General features: G+C 38.7%; 1 protein-coding gene across 2 annotated transcripts in view; it reads left to right on the top strand.

Moving 5' to 3' along the window:
- Positions 1-16,961, top strand: part of L3MBTL4 (L3MBTL histone methyl-lysine binding protein 4) — a 285,078-nt gene that overhangs the window by 37,999 nt on the left and 230,118 nt on the right. For both annotated transcript variants that reach the window (XR_005649230.1, XM_039845772.1), the window contains exon 3: positions 246-337. Coding sequence is in view for 1 of the 2 variants with exons in the window: in XM_039845772.1 (XP_039701706.1) it covers positions 246-337 (92 nt within the window). In the remaining variant the exon portion in view is untranslated. The remainder of the gene's footprint in view (positions 1-245; positions 338-16,961) is intronic.

The following is a 16,961-nucleotide window of genomic DNA, read 5'->3' as shown; positions in this document are numbered from 1 at the left end:
TCACTGTTCCATGAGAGGAGTAAGATGTGCACCAGAAATCTCCCTGGGAGTAGGATGTACTCATATTCTGTTCTAAAACAGGAAAAGCTGACTGTGGAGTGGTTGGATGCTTTTACTGAATGCTCACAGAACGTGAGAGAGAGGCTCTTATTAGTTGCCTGCTTCTTGGGTTTATCTTCAATTAAATTGTATTGTTTTTCTGTCGCTAATTGTTTCAAAAAGAGTCATTGTGTTTGTCTTTCCAGTGTCTTCAGTGGCTGCACAGAACACGTGGTCTTGGGAACAGTACCTGGAAGAACAGAAGGCTATAGCAGCACCCGTTGAACTGTTTTCCAAGGTGAACCACTGAAGGTCTTATATTTTTGCAAGGAATCAACACTTTAGAGAATTAATTAAAAGAAAATTGTTTGTCTAGATAGTATACAAGCTTATTTGATTCATAGTTGCTGGGAAATGACATAACAAAGCTAACCAAAGCCTTAGGGCTTCAGAGTGTGTACGCCCAACCTGGACTCCTGGGTTTGAAACCCAATGCTACCACCTACCAGCTCTATGACCTTCAGCAAGTCATTCAGTCTCTCTGTGCCCCAGTTTCTTCATCGGGAAAGTACCATATCTACTTCCTTGGGTTGTTTCAGCAGTAAACCAGTGGTACATGTAAAAGACATAGGCTGCAACTTACACAAAATAAATACTCAATAAATGTTAGCATTTCTTTTTATTAGCTGATATTGCTTGCCTATGCCCATCCAAAGATCAGGCTAGAGGGATCTGTTTTGATGTGTTGCATGGATGTGGTGGGTCAGGCAACATGTTAGAGGAGACAGCGAGGCCTCTAAATCGTATCCTACTTACTGTAAAGATGCCCAGAGCAGCCTATGTGAACTTGCTTGATCAAGTGACTGCTGTTCTTGGGGACTTGCAGCCTCAGAGGATCATCTTTACCCAAGGAACCAAACCTTCTGTTGCCTTATTCTTCTTAGCCTGTGTTTTCAGTATTTTAGGGACAATGTGTGTAAAAAATTATGTCAGATTTGCATCATTATATTGCATTTTAACCAGCTACAAGAAGCTAAAATCTTTTATTTGCTTTACTTTTCATGTCATATATTGAATTACATCTAGTACTTTTTAATATGTGAAAGGGCTAATAATTGTAATCCTGGACATGACACTAGAATAGGAAAGAAAAGGTGCAAACAGGGAACGAGAGAAACCAAGTGCTGGCACCTCACATTTAAGAAATTCTAAATATTTTCTTATTGGTTCTCAACCCAGTCTTCACATTAGATACTTTTGTGTAGCTTTGGAAAACACAGATGTGTGGGTATTCCCAAGACCTAAATTGGAACCTTGACGGTGGGGCGGAGTGTGGTGGGAGGGTGAGGCTTGGAAATCTGTAGGTGCGGACCTCCTCAGGGCTTCTGCGTGCAGGGCAGAGGTTCACTATGGAAGAAGGTTTTAAGGGCTGTGCAAAGCTTGCTTAGGAGTCAGACCCCACAGTGCTGTCAATTGATGAGACTTAGGGAGTTTGTTCCACCAAAACCATATAAGTTCTGTAGAGAAGGGATCTTTTCTTCCTTTTCTTTCATGCTTCCTCACAGTGCCTACTCTGCTGAGTAAGCTCATGTGGTTATTTGATGTTGAATGATTTCTGTTAACCCTCCTCTGAGTACAGAAGATCTTTAAAGGGGATTTACAGTGACTGGGGCAGTCCAATGTAACTCGGGGGCCACCCTTCCTCCTCTCCCTGTGCCCATCCCATGCTCTTGCTGTGGTGTTCACTGTAGATCAGGAGGATATAGTGGGCCAGATCAGGAGTTGGCCAAAGCCTGTCACGTGCCATGAATCCTGAGGGCAGATATAGTCCAGCCAGGGTCCAGTATGTGATGTTCAGTCAGAGGACACAGTCCAGGCTTGGATGGGATCACTCACTGCCCAGGGTCTTAAGGTAGCCAGAAGCCATGTAGGAACAGTCAGTGATTGAAGTTAGAACTTACATGTAACAAAATTGATCATGAATTAAGCAGTATCTTAGGAGTTAGACCTGTGCTTTGTCCTCAGATTAGGATCTTAGGACACAGAAGTTCTCTTACCTTCACTCAGGATTGAAGCTGATATTGTGTGTGTTAGAGGTGAAAGTTGTTCTGATTTCCAGAATAAGGCAAGTTTTGGCTGATGACAGCAAAGTGTTAGATTCTCTGTCTAGCTTCTGTATTTCCTCTCTCATCTCAGCCGGTCAGTATGTTAACATTATTTCTTAGTTTCTTCTTTAAGATCATTTAAGGTTCAACAACTAGTGTAAGAACACCTGCAGAAGAAAGAATTTCTCCCCCAGATTTTCTCTTGTGATCTGGTGTTAACTGGAAAACCATAAAGGGGGCAAATGTGGGATTTCTGTTCCTGAAATAAATCCTTATGGCAGTATTGGGTGCTGTGTAGTAATTAGCTATGGGTCATATAACTCTTCTCTCTCAACTTTATAGAAATCATGCAAAAGGGGTACTAAAGAGCACTGAGAGGACGGTCTTGGGACATGTATAGACAGGAATGAGTTCTCTTTGGAGAGACTGCCTGTTGAGTGGAGATGAGCAGTGAGCGGGGGATGCAGTCTTTGATGACTCTTTGGCTTATAATATGACTTAAAATATGACTTTCCTAGGCTTTTGAACTCTAATGTTTGTCAACTCTGGAAGTGACAGTGAGTGTTAATACACAAGAAAGCAGACACATCTGACATGTTGGAGTGCCTTTCTCTTTACTCATAACTTAACAGTGAAGCTAGTCACATTTTTAAGGTTCTCTGTGTGTGAAGCACCATAGTGAAACCCTAAGGAGTTTGTGACATGGTTTCTTAAAATCTTGCCATATAGTTGGGATATGAGATGTGCCCATAAAGCACAGTAACAGTGTGAGGTAGAATTTTAACAGTCAGTGGAATGTACAGGTAATGAGTTTTCTAGGTGTTCCATGCTGAGAGGAGACCTCATCTGACCCTGGATGAGAAGAATGAAGCTTACCAATTATTATGTCTGGTTTGTCCTGATGACCTAAGAAGATGCTTGTGTTCAAGACAGTATTGCTCTAACTCGACATTTACATTCTAAGATGAAGTAAGCATGGTTTATAATTAAAAATAGGTTTCAATAGGATCAAAAGGCAGATGGTTCCTGCCAGCCTTCCAAAAAGGAGCATCAGATTGAGCTCAGTTTTGTTTTGACATTGTGCTCTTGACTATTAATGTCCATTTTCATGGTGTAAATATTACAATAATGGTGTTCAGGTCAGCCAGAAGAGATGGAACTCTTCAGTTTTTGACACTGAAATGCTGAAAATAACACTTAAAGTAGTTTGTATATCCTAAATGGAAAACTATCAAAATATATTAAAGTATTGTTTTAACTTTTAATTTATAATTTCCATCTTAATATCTAAATTGTAGAAGATATACTAATAACACACAGCCACACACATGCACACTATCATTTTGATAATGCAAATCAGATATGTATTCTACCAAGAAAATGTGCGTATATATTTTTAAGGAGAGTACCCTTATTTTGTTTGCACACAGGTTTTTACATATATACAGGTTCGTTTTAAATTTATTTTTGTACAAGAGAAAGTAAAATGTTTTATATTTTATAATATATTTTACCATCTGGGATAATGAATATACAAGGCTATAAACACCTTCTGTTGACAGAAAATTTTAAAACATTCTTCTTCATTACCAGTGAAATGTGCCTATTGTAATTTGATTTAAACTTTAAAATATTTTTTCTTTTGTTTTGCGGCTGATGTTAAAATATTTTTTCCCTTATCTCTTCCTGCCCGCCATCTAACCTCTCGTGTAATTTCCTAAAGCATCCTTTTTACCCTGTTGCCCATGATATCAAGTCTAAACATGTCAGCCTGGAATCAAAGGCCCCAGTCTAGCTTCGCCCCCCCACAGATGTGCATTAGCACGAAGCTTCTTCCATGCCTGTCACGATGGTCCACACACTGGCTCCTTCTGATTATTGCCTCCACTTGACATTTCAGAATTTTAACCCATGTTTGAAAGCCTCTTTGTCTCTTCTTGCTCTCTAAACCTCATGGGTTCATGTCCCCTTTTCATGCAACTGTCACAGCCTGTCCACTCTGACTCATCAGCATGGACTTACCAGGTAGCTGCCATCTGTCCAACTCTTATGGCAGGAGTGAAGATCAGGAGATAGCATAGGAGTTCCACGAAGACCACATGCCTGTTCCTAATGCTACTTGGCTATGAACTGACCCAGATCTCCACCTATACCAGTCCCAGATCTCTGGAAGCAGATCACATCTGTAGCATTGTCAGGTGTCTGACCAAGGGAGCACTGCCTAAACCATCTGTACTGGTGAAAACGCGTCCCTCCAAGCCGCACATCCCTGTTGTCCTTGGTTACCGGCCCAGAAAGCTCTCTTTTTATCCCCAGACAGATGTTCCTCTTTTGCCGGCCAGTATTGGATTGCAGTGTGGATATGCTAACCAAGTGCTTCGGCCTTTGCAAAGCAGGGACACTTCCACATTTAAAAAAAAAAAATTGGTATTTCAGAACAAAATAAAAGCCATCATAAGTAAAGTTAAAACTCTCTTGGACTTCTTTACCTTTTGTAGTTTAGTAATATAGTTTTAATTTGAATTCTGTATAGCTAAGGCGTTGTAATAATTTCCTTTAGCTGCTGTAACAAATTACCACAAACTTAGTGACTTAAAGCACACAAATTTATTATCAAAGTTCAGAAAGTCAGAAGTCTAAAATGGTCATCAGGGCTATGTTCCTTCTGCAGGCTCTAGGGGAGAATCTGTTTCTTTGCCTTTTCTAGCTTCTAGAGGCCACCAGCATTGGTACCCGGTTTGTGAGCCCACATCATTCCAACCTGTTTCCATCACAATGATCCTTCTGCCACCCTCTTATAAGGACCCTTGTTGATGACATTGGGCCGACCTAGGTATTTCAGAATAATCTCCCCTTCTCAAGATTCTTCGCTCAATCACATCTGCAAGATCCCTTTTGCCATGTAAAATACCATATTCACAGGTTTTGAACACTATTGTGCCGACCACAGTACCATCCCCTTTCCATTGGTGATTCTGGTCTGTTACTGCCCCTGGTGTGAGTGAGTTCTCATGGGTCGTCTTCCTTCCGTTATTCTTCTGTGACCTCTGCAACCCATCACTTTCGCCTGTGTAAACAAGTGACACACTGTCTTTAACAACTCAGCACACTGGTTGCTCTTCTCTCCAGCCAGAATGCACACCTGCCTCCTGCCGTGGCTTCTGTATCCCAAAAGCACACTGTCCCCTCTACCAGACCCACTTGTCCATCCTTCAAGGTCAGCAGGCCCAGTTTTCTCGTAGCCCCCCACCCACTCATTATTATCACCCTTTCATTGCCACACTCAGCCTTCCCCCATTTTAGGTCTGGGCCACCTCATTATTAACGTTTCCACTCTTGTTACTTCATTTGTGTGTGTGTGTGTGTCCACTCACACCACTATCCTTCTTGCACCTGTGCCCTCTTCCCTGCCATCCCACTCCCACCTGCAGTCATGTTCTCATCCTTGGACATTACTTCGCCCAGGTTATGGTCCACCTGACTCCATAGTGCCTTGAGTGCCACCACCCAGGAACCTGAATCTCCTTTTCAGTTCAGGCCATCTGCTCTATGGCCACATGTGCATAAGTCAGAATTGAATCTCTTCTGCAGTGTTGAACCTTAAATCTCACCGTCTGACCTTGTCCACTGTCATTCCACTGTACTAGTTTTTCTTTAAAGCTTATTTGTTGAATTCTTCCTTTTTCTCTCTACAACCTTCACATTTGCCCCTATTCAATCTAGAACCCTAATTCCACTGTACTAGTTTTTCTTTAAAGCTTATTTGTTGAATTCTTCCTTTTTCTCTCTACAACCTTCACATTTGCCCCTATTCAATCTAGAACCCTAATTCCATCATTTCAGCCATTCTCTTGCCAAGATCTTCAACTTTCTTGTCCCCTAGTCACCCTTTACACACACACACACACACACACACACACACGATGTCTGCCAAAATCTTGGCTTTGGATGAATAATGTTTGCCTTTGAACTTCTGTACTGAGGCCGCTGGAGAAGAACCATGAAGCCTTGCAAATTGGTGGCCTGCATACTCACAGTCTCCATCGAACTGGGCAATGCCTGGCCATCCTTCTGGGTTGTCAGGTTGCACATGCCCTATTTCCCTAGAGGGTAGATCTCTCAGCCATCTTCCCTCACTCTCAGCAGGAAGTAGTCATTCCTCTGATGGATATGGAGTTACCCCCCTTCTATTTCCTCCTGCAAACCTCTCGCCACACTTATTCTCACCTCCTTTCCTTTTGTACTGGAAGAAGTGTCCTCCTTCTGTTGCTCATCCCTTTGCCTGTGCTCTGGATCTCTCCCATTTATATTTTTCTAGAGATTTCAGTCAACCAGTTATCTCATGTCTTGCTCTTAAGTTAACTTTGCTTCTCTTCTGAGCCTTTCCCTTTAGACTACAAATATGCTTAAGTCTGTTCCATTTTTAAGAAAAAATACTGCCCCTTTATTCTGGATTTTCCTCTTTAACTCATCTCCTTACGCCAGTTCAGCTTCTTGAAATTTTAGACTTCATTTTCTCTTTTCTTGATTTTTCTAACCTTTTCCTTCTCTAATTCCTACAACCTGGCCTTTACTCCTACCACTGCTTCAAACTGTGCCCACAAAAGTGACCTTCAGGATTTGACAGCCAGACACCTGTTAGGCCCCATCTTATACTCCCTCCACTCCAGAACACCGTCTACTGTCAGATTCTGATTTTGCTTATTCCTAGCCACTCCTTACCAGGCTCTTCTGAAAGTCTTTTTCTTCTGCTATGATTTAGCCTAGTCCCTCTCCACTCCGCCCCCCCACCCCGCCCTCAAACCCTGACTGCATCTCATCTACGTCTTTAACTTCCATTCCACCTAGATGCAATGGAGTTTATATCCTCCTGGATCTTCCTCTTGGTCTTCTCGCCTGTATGTCACATATTTCTTAACACTCAATAAATTCAAACTGGACTCATCTTCTCAGCCTCCTTCCATGTGTCACCTCCTGGGCTCTTTGTCCCTGGGAATGGGCCTCCCTGTTGGCCTTCTTGAGTCCTACCTCTCTCTTCGCTCTGTGGTTTGATAATGTAGTCTGCTCAAGTTTCACGTCTTAATTCTTCAGTTCCTACTCTGTCCTTACCACTACTGCCTCATTTAGGAATAAGCCTGGTTTCTTTCTTTCTTTTTTTTTTTGTTTCACATAAATTGTAGCAAAGATTTCTTAAATGGGTTCTCTCTTTCCAAGCTGGTCCCCCCTTTAGCCCTTCATGCACACTTTTGTGATAATGATCTTTGTAAGTGTAGTTCCAACATGTACTAACATGTTTGCTAATTTTTATGCTACTCTGTATAATTACCTGTAGGTATATTTTGTCTCTTTGTAGAATTATAATCTTGAAGACTGACATTTGTCCTTGCTCTATGGTTCTCTGGGAGAAGTGCATTTTTGAGCACCTATCATTTGCTTGGTGCTTTTACATATGCTGCCTTACTGAGTCCTTCCAGCTACTTTTCCCTCACTTTATAGAAGGACTCTATGAAGCCCTTCTCGGACCCTTAGTTTATTTAACTGTAAATGGCAGGTAATATCACTCACTTCTCAGGGACTGCTGAAGAATTACATATAAAATATATGAAGTGTTAGCATACTACAGTGTCTATTAAATGCAGTTAATTCTTAAAATTACTCTTTTCTCAGATCCTAGACTTTTGCTCTCCCCATTCTCTATGTCATTCTTGGTAGCATTCATTCAGAACACTGGCCAGGGCCCCATCTTCCTACTCTTTCTTGTCAGGACTTACCTCAGTTTGACCACAGTAATGCTCCTGCGTGCCCTCCATGGAGCATGCCCTACCAATTGAGGACATTCGGATTTTGGTTTCACGTTCTTCTGTACTTCAGGATGAGTGACCAGTCTGAAAAACACCCATCATTTATTTGAGCTTCATCTGATACCTTAATATTGGCATATATTGGTGTTCCAAACCTTTCTCTTTCTCATTATAATGTCGTTCCTCATGCTTATACAGTTGATGACTTACTGACTTCATGATGAAAACAAACATTTCCTCATTTGATTCCCTTTCTTTCCTAAAATAAGGCACAATTGTTATATAAACTTTGGTGTTCCTGCTTTTCCTCCCCTGCTTCCTTCAGTGACATCTTAGTCTGAGACATACTTTATTCATGTTCTTGTATCATACTCTCTTTTTCCCCATTAAAATCGATCATAATCTATTGCAATTTTGGAAAGAAATATTTTGTGTCCTAATAAGGAAAGTCCAGCCATCTGTAGGATGATGGGGTAGTATTTGGAGGTGAGGGGAGCAAAGACACTTTCCTGGTTTAACCTAGACCTAAGACAGCCTTTATTTGAACACATTCCTGTCCCCTCTAAATCTTCCTTACTCGAATTCCAAACAAAAAGAATAGCTTTCTCTCTAAATGTAACTTCTTCACCCAGATCTGAATTATATTTTTAAAAATATGATTTTTCTAAATACAGCAGTACATTGAATAGAATTTGGAGAATGTGTGTATGTGTGTGTGTTGTTGTTGTTGTTGTTGTTGTTGTTGTTGTTGTTTAAAGTCTGGATTTGTATTTCAGTCTGCAGGTGCAGGAAGATGCTGCTGTGAAAATTCATATTTTTTATAATCCCCTGTAAAACTATGTGAGACACCTAGCACCTTTCCAACCAAAACAATTTAGTCAGATGTCAAATTATTTGTGTTTTTAACATGCTTCCAAATTTCTTGATAATCACTGAGGATACTATCTTATTTTTAATATAGATCTTCAAAAAATAATTTGAATATCAATCATGAGCCACATGATTACTGTGCATGGCTTTTTTAGTGGTCGTATAAACTGTAATGAAATATCTCATATTATAATGAGATATATTATCTCATTATATTATTCTGATAAGCTTAGAATCAAATGTAGCCTCAGTCTGTATGCTTTTTTTTTTTAATATGTATAATTTTTTTTCCTTTTCTGGCTTTATTGAAACATAATAGAAAATTAGATGCTCATATTTACATTGTACAATTCAATGAATTTTTATTCAATTATAGTTGGTATACAATAATATACCAGTTTCAGTTGTACAGAATAGTGATCAGAGATCCATATAACTCTCAAAGTGATCACCCCACTAAATCTAGTACCCCTCTTCCCCTTTACATATTTATTACAACATTATTAACCATCTTCTCCATGCTACACTCTACATCTCCATGTCTATTCTGCAACTATCTATTTCTACCTCTTAATCCTTTTGCCTTTTTTTTTGCCATTCCCCCAACCCCCTTCTAATTTAATAGCCCTCAAAATATTCTATGTATCTATGAGTTTATTTCCATTTTTTTTGTTGTTTATTTTGTTCTTTAGATTTCACATGTACGTGGAATCGTGATATTGGTCTTTCTCTATCTGACCTATTTCATTTAGTGCAATACCCTCTAGGTCCATCAAGGCAATATCTTTTTCTATTCTCTTCCTTTTGGTCTGTGTGTATCTTTTAATCTGTCTTTTGGTTGGAGCACTTAATTCTTTCCCATTTGAGATACCCATTCCTATTGATAGGAATGTAGTTCTTACCATTCTTTATTTCTGTTTTTGATATATTTTTTCTTCTTAAAGAAATCCCCCCAACATTTTCTGTAATACTGGCTTGGTGTTGATAAATTCCTTTAGCTTATTTTTGTCTGGGAAGCTCTTTATCTGTCCTTCAACTCTAAATGATAGCTTTACTGGGTAAAGTATTCTTGGTTGTAGATCCTGGGTTTTCATCACGTCGAATATTTTGTGCCAGGCCCTTCTGTGCTGGCAAATTTCTTTTGAGAAATCAGCTGCTAGTCTTATGGGTGTTCCCTTGTAGGTAACTAACTGCTTTTCTTTTGCTGCTTTAAGATTTCCTCTTTGTATTTTACCTTTGGCATTTTAATTATGATGCATCTTGGTGCAGGCCTCTTTGGGTTCATCTTTTTGGGAACTCCCTGAGCTTCTTGGGGTTGTATGTTCATTTCCTTCACCAGGTGAGGGAAGTTTTCCATTATTAGCTCTTCAACATCTTGTTTTCCATAGGTGCCCCTATGACATGGATATTTTTACATTTAATAGTAAAATTATTATTATTGTCTTGGCTTCCTTTTTCTTGCCATTCTGATTGAGTGTCCTTGGCTTCCCCATCCTCTATATCAGAGGTTTGATTCTTTTCTTTATCCACTCTGGTTATTCCATCTAATATACTCTTCATCTCAGATAATGTGTTCTTCGTTTCTGACTGGTTCCCTTTTATAATTTCCATTTCCATTTTTATGTTTTTTATCTTTTTGTTAAAGTTCTCACTGAATTCATCTACATTTCCCCTAAATTCATTGAGCGTCTTTATAACCAGTATTTTGAACTCTGCATCTGTTAGATTGCTTGACTCCATTATTTCTGGATCTTTGTTCTGTTCTCTCCTTTGGTTTCTGTTTCTTTGTCTTCCCATTTTGGCCGCTTTTCTGTGTCTGTTTCTATGTACTAAGCAAAGCACCTAAGTCTCCTCATCTGATTAGTGCAGCTGTGTGAAGTAAGTGTCCAGTGGCACAGTCCTGAGAGGGGTTCAGCTGCAGGCCAAGTTTAGTCCCAGCCTGTGCCCTTTTGGGGCCACCTGTTAAGATTCAGCAAGCAATCTACAGATGCTCTGTTAATCGTTGCCACAAGAAAACAAGGCCAGCTGCCACCAGTGTGAGTCTTGGCGCTGCTCAGCAAAGAGCACTTGACTCACTGAGGACACACCTGGATGTGGCTTGGGTGGAGCCGGAAGTTGGGGGAGGTAGAATTTCAGGGAATCTTCTGGGTGGAGTGACCTCTGTTATCCAGTTTGATGACGTCTCAGCTCTGATGGCTCCTGTGTGGGCACACTGGTAGGGGGAGGGCTCAACAGAGGAATAGTGGACACCACTAGTATTTCTGTATGGGAGAGAGCCTCACCTCTGGGCCTCATTCTGACAACTCAGTGTTACCCTGTATGTCCCTTGTTCCCCTGCGCCTCCTCAGCAGCCAACTCTGCACTGGTGCTCAGGACGAGCAAGTCTGTCACCACAAAAGTCCGCTTGTGGGGACGGCCCCTTTAAGAGGCGTCTGTGGCTGCTGGCTGCAGCTACCAGTCTCTGTCTCACTCAGCTGCTCAGGACTGGGCAGCCTCGCAGCCTTGCGTCCCTGCCCCCTCCTACCTTCTTCTGTTGCAGGTTGATTAATTTTTCTCTCTCTAGTTGTAGTTCTGTTCATCTAGATCCCAGGCGACTTTCCTTGCTGTTTGCTCTGTGTTTCTGTCACAACTTTGATTTGGTTGCAAGAGGGATGAACAAAGCTTCTATCATCTATGCCATTTTTTTTCTCCTGTATGCTCTTTTTATTTGACTGAAGTGTTTGATTGTTTATTTATTTATTTTTGTCTTCTGTATATATTTTGTTGCCTCTAGTTTTAAGATAACTTCATTGGTGTTTAACACTTTTCCCAGAAAAAAAAATCTTTTTTGAAAAAATATTGTGTGTATTATATTTGGATGTTTGTCTGGGGTTTAAATCGCAAGTCATATCAAGGGCAAAGAAGGAAGTTTTAAAACTAGAATGTGACCTTACAGTGTGAAGTCATTTAAACTGATTAATTGCTGGGACCCTGAAGAACAGAGCAAATTCCCCTTCATGTTCATTTCTCATACTCCCTAAAGCCCTGAAGTCTGGCGCAAAACTGAAGATATGTTCTGATCTTATGGCTCAGATACTTTCCCCACTTCTTAAAATGATGTGATTCAAAGTATCAGGAGAACTGTGAAATGGTTTAGTAGATCTGAAGTAGTGAAGCAGTACAGCCAGATCAGGGCTGCTTTTTCTTCTCTGGAGGAGCTTGAAATCCCTGTAAAGGCTGTTTATCTGTAGTTCCAGCTGGAAGCTGGATACCAGAGCTGTTGAGGAGAAGAGAAATTAAAAGAAAATAGTGGAATTCAGTTTCCACAGTTCCTCTTTAGTTAAATGAAATTTATTCTTGTCTTTTTTCCCTGGGAGGGTTTAGTCCTTAAGGGAAAAAATTATGTGGGTTTATTGTTTTAGATGCTAGACTCAGAGGATTTGTGAAATTAGTGATGGCTAATGAATTATCAAACAACTTTTGAAGTTATTTTTTAAATTTCTGTCTATGTAGTTATTTTATACTGTGTGGGTTCTTTCTCTTTGTTCATAATGGTCTTTGTTGGTAAGTATTTCACCTACTCTGGTATGTGCTGTTTTTTTGTTTCAGTCAATGGTCAGGTTCTGTCTGTCTGTCTGTCTGTCTGTCTATCTATCTATCTATCTATCTATCTATCTATCTATCTATCGAGACGGCATATATATATATGTGTGTATATATATATATATATATACACACATATATATATATATAGAGAGAGAGAGAGTGTGCGCATTATATACATATATAGAGGGATATGTAGTCTAATCTATCATCTATCAGCTAAACTTCTTACTATCAATAGGTCATCAGGTTCTGGGGAAATTAGAATTTTTGAATCTGAGATTGTAGTAGAATAGATTTAAAAACAACAGTAGGAGTTACATTCACTAACTTACTAAAATATGTTCTTGTGCCACGAATTCTGTGTTCTCTGTAGAATGCCTCTTGGTATAAGCTTGGCAGCAGTTTGGGATTCAGAGTTAATCTATGAAAAATGTTTAAAATAGCAAGGAAGTAGTCTCTAAAATGAGAATTTAAAAATACACAATCAGCCATCCTTCACTGCCATCCTAACTGAAGCTTTGCAGCAAGTTATGTTTAATTATGTAGGTGATGATTTCTCCCCATTAGCCTAACAAATAGATGGCAAAAATAGGCGTCACTTTGAAAAAGCAGAGTTTGAAGCGTGCATTGCTGCCTGGTCTGTCGATCTATGATGAACAGCTGCAGTGAACTGCTGTGTTCTGCTTATTGAAGTCTCCTAAATATGTTAGTCAGTGGATTGATTAATGACAGATTCCCTGAAAGGATAGCCACGTGGCTCTTAATCTTTTTTTAGGTCTTAGGCCCCTTTGAACATCTAATGAAAGCTATTGCTAATCTCCTTAGAGAAGTGTTTATATCCATTTGCTTGCAAATTTTATATAAAATTCAGGAGGTTTCTAAAATCCCTGAAGAAATCATGGATCCCTCCCTTGCCTCACCATTAAAAACAGCTACATTAAGGTGTAGTTTAAAAAGGGCAGGGAAACAAAATGTGTGTCTATGTGTATGCTGTGTGTGAGAGAGAAAGTATGCGTGTGTGTGTGTGTGCATTTTTTTTTAAGTTCTCTATTTTTCTTCTGTGATTAAAGTAAGAGAAAACCAGAAAGGGTTCTAATATTTTTTTTATAGTCTCCACTGTTAGCTCAGGTGAAAGTCATAAAGCTTCTTGAGAGAAAAGCAAGGAAGGGGTTTCATAACCTCATAGTTTGCTAGTATCTTGCAGTGAATAGACATTTATGATGAAAGATTTATTGCAAGAGACCTGTGAGAACATTGAAGCTATAACAATGCATCAGAAAGTTGGAATTGAAAAGAACATATGAAAATATAGTTGTTCATGAGCTGTCCATAAAGTTCTTGAAAGTATCAATTATTGATAACATTGTAAAAGTAAAAATTATCATGTGATAGAAAATTTGGGAATTTTTCCCAACCCTGAAACTTGGATATTAGTTTAAATTCTCTACCTTCTTCATCCTTTGTATCCAGCCATTCATCAGGTACTGCCCATTTTACCTCCTAAATAGCTATTGAATTTGATCCCTTCCCTTCATTCCAGCTTTTGCTCTGCATTGATTGAGCTCTTCCTTATCACTTGTCCAGGAAATTGCAGAATTCTGGAATGTAATATAACTTTGCAGAACAGGGTTTGAATTTGAATTCCAGGTGTTTACTAACTGTACAAATGGAGCATTTGTGAACTTCTCTGAGCCTTTATTTCCTCATATGCGAAATGGGGATTGTAATAGTTCCAATACAGGGGATTTTAAGGCTAAATACACTAAGTTAAATACTGTACGTGTACGAGAGAAGTTTTCAGTATCAGTATATATTAAAAGCCTCCTTAACCATCTTTCCTATTTCTAGTCTTGCTACTTTTCTAATTAATTCTTCACACTGCCAGTAATAAGATTTTTATAAAATGCAAGAATGTCTTTTCTCCTCTACTTAAAAACATCTTTTAATGCTTTGTCGACTAAAAATAAACTAAAAGATCCTTAACAAGACATACAAGGAAGGCTTCTCGTGACCTGTGTCCCGGTTACTTGCCTAGCATCATCATCACTTAATTGTGTTTATGTGTTGATTTTTTTAAAAAAATTACAATACCATTTAAAAATTCAAATAAGACAGAAGACTGTAAAAATAAAGGGCTTTCTCTCTGTTCCACTCTGTAGGTGAAACACTCAAAATAATTTGATGTGTTTACTTCTAGATTTATATACATGTAGTTATGTAGATAGGTGGAAAATGTTTATATAAGTAGTTGTATATTACTAGTCTAATACTTGCTTTCTATTTATCAGTATTTCATGACTATCATGCCACCTGAACAGATCCTAGTCTGCATCTTGCTTTTTAAATAGCTGCATTGTATTCATTGTATTGTGTCTATTTTCTCTCCATCTAATTTTATTTTTGTATATGCTATTGTGATAGAAATGTAATTCAGTTTTTCTCCCCAAATGGATAGTCCTGTGTCCTAATGAAATTTATGTTTACTCTCTTGATTTAAAATGCTACTTTTGTTTTATATTAAATTCCCACATATGATAGTATGGCACTCTCTATATGGCACTGTTTTCAAACTTTTGGCATCTGGGAATCATTTAATAGTCATATAGAACAGATAAAGGTACTCAGGCCACCAATTTTAGGTATTAAAAAAACTCTAAGTTTTAATTAAAAATTTAAAAATTATGAAGTCTTTAGTCAGTGAGTTGGACAGTGTTGCTCATTGCTCATAACCTTTCATAAATGATCTTTCAGATTGACTAGTCACCCATACACTAAAACTAGACACATATTATGGTCTTAGGCTTATTACATAACCTCTTGTGCCCCAATTTCATCATCTGTATAATGTACATAATAATATCTACTTCATAGTGTTTTCATGATGATTTAATGAGTTGATATTTATAAAGTACAGAATCTAGTCCAGAGTTAAGTGCTACACAAGCTCTTGTTGGATAAAAGTCACCTTGAAAAAGGATAGCTCAGGCTCCATCACCTTTTCTTTTCATTCTTCATTTTTTGTTTCTGTTTAATGAGAAATATGTATCTGATCAATACAGGATGTCGGCTATGATAGCAAGTGTTGGGTGGTTCCTCAGAGAGATCTGGATCATCCTGGATATTCAGCTCAAACATAAACTCAGATTCCTTTTGTTATATCAAATTCTAAGTCAACAATATCATACTCAAAACCTGGCAGTTTGATTCTATCTATGTTAGAGAGAGCAGCAAATGCATTCATAACTATCTCTTTGGTTGTATTTGTCTCTGGAAAAATGGTTTCTTCATGTTCCATTCTGCAGTATTTAAATTAGTTTCAGGCTACCAATAAAATGATTTCTTTTCTTTCACATTGAATGAAGAGAATCATCAAGTGTTGACAAAGATTTAAACTCTCTGTGGTCAAGCTATATAAATCACAGTTTGCCTGCATAAAACTTCTGGTTTCTCACCTTTCACTTTTAAAATTGTGAAATTTTAGCACTGGAGATACATAAACATTGAGGCAATTTGAGATTTTAAAGATGTTGCTATGATAAACCACTTATGAAGGCCTCTGAACCTTTGGCAATGGTCTTTACTGTTACAAGAAATTTTGTTTTTATCATCTGCATATAAAATTCCTATGAACATATTTCCCTTTGACAGCCATCACATGAAGGTTTAGAAACCAGAGTCCTGGGGTCCTTACCATTTTTAGCATGCTAAAAATGTGTGCCTCAGTGGCTTTGATTTCTTCCATTTATTTCAGTGTTAAGATCAGGAAAATGTTGACTGCCAGCTTTTGCCTGTGCATAAAATTGAATGCCTTTGGGCATTCACTTCCACTTAGCGTATCAACATTCTTCCATAACACACAGATCTAGATGATGCTTTGCCAGTGTTGGTGGCCACTAACCTTCTCCAGGCTGTACAGTGGCTCAGAAATAATCATTACAAGCGTAATCTTTCTTCTCTTGTACCAGGGCTTGCACTGATAAACAGAATAAAATGTTGACTGGAATTTCTCACATCTTTCTACCAAGTGTCCAGGAGCTGTTCACACTGTACATTTATTACTCAGTCCACACACACAGCAAAGCTCTGCTGGCACACACATATGATAATTAGTGCTCTTATACACTGTATTTCATAAAAGAATTTTGCCAGTAGCCTGTCTGCTTTTCTCTAGGCATGGTGTTTTGTTTTTGTAGTTTTGGGGTTTTTCCCCCGCTAATGCTCTGACTCATTTTATTTTAAAAATAATACTATGTAATTTGTACTTGCTTTTTCTCTGAGATATGGAACTTTGAATAATCCTTCTTCATCATTAGTGACAACTTTATCAATTGTATACTAGAAAGCATTATTTTGCAATTGTTCTTGGAAAAGAAAGTGACAAAACACCTTAACTTCTGTACCCAAGAGCACATGGCTTTTCTCTGGAAATGTCCTTGAAGGCTTCCATGGCCTCAAGCCACATTTTATTTTGCCTGTTTTGTTGCCAAATCTGTCTCCTTATACTGAACACATGGTTGTCAGGCTGTCAGAAGACTTGTGTTCTTAGTTGTGCTCTATTACT

Source organism: Pteropus medius, unplaced genomic scaffold (assembly GCF_902729225.1).
Source record: "Pteropus medius unplaced genomic scaffold, Ma_sr-lr_union100, whole genome shotgun sequence".
Lineage (NCBI taxonomy): Eukaryota > Metazoa > Chordata > Mammalia > Chiroptera > Pteropodidae > Pteropus > Pteropus medius.
The sequence above is the reverse complement of the archived record's forward strand: the minus strand, read 5'-3'. Positions and strand labels throughout refer to the sequence as shown.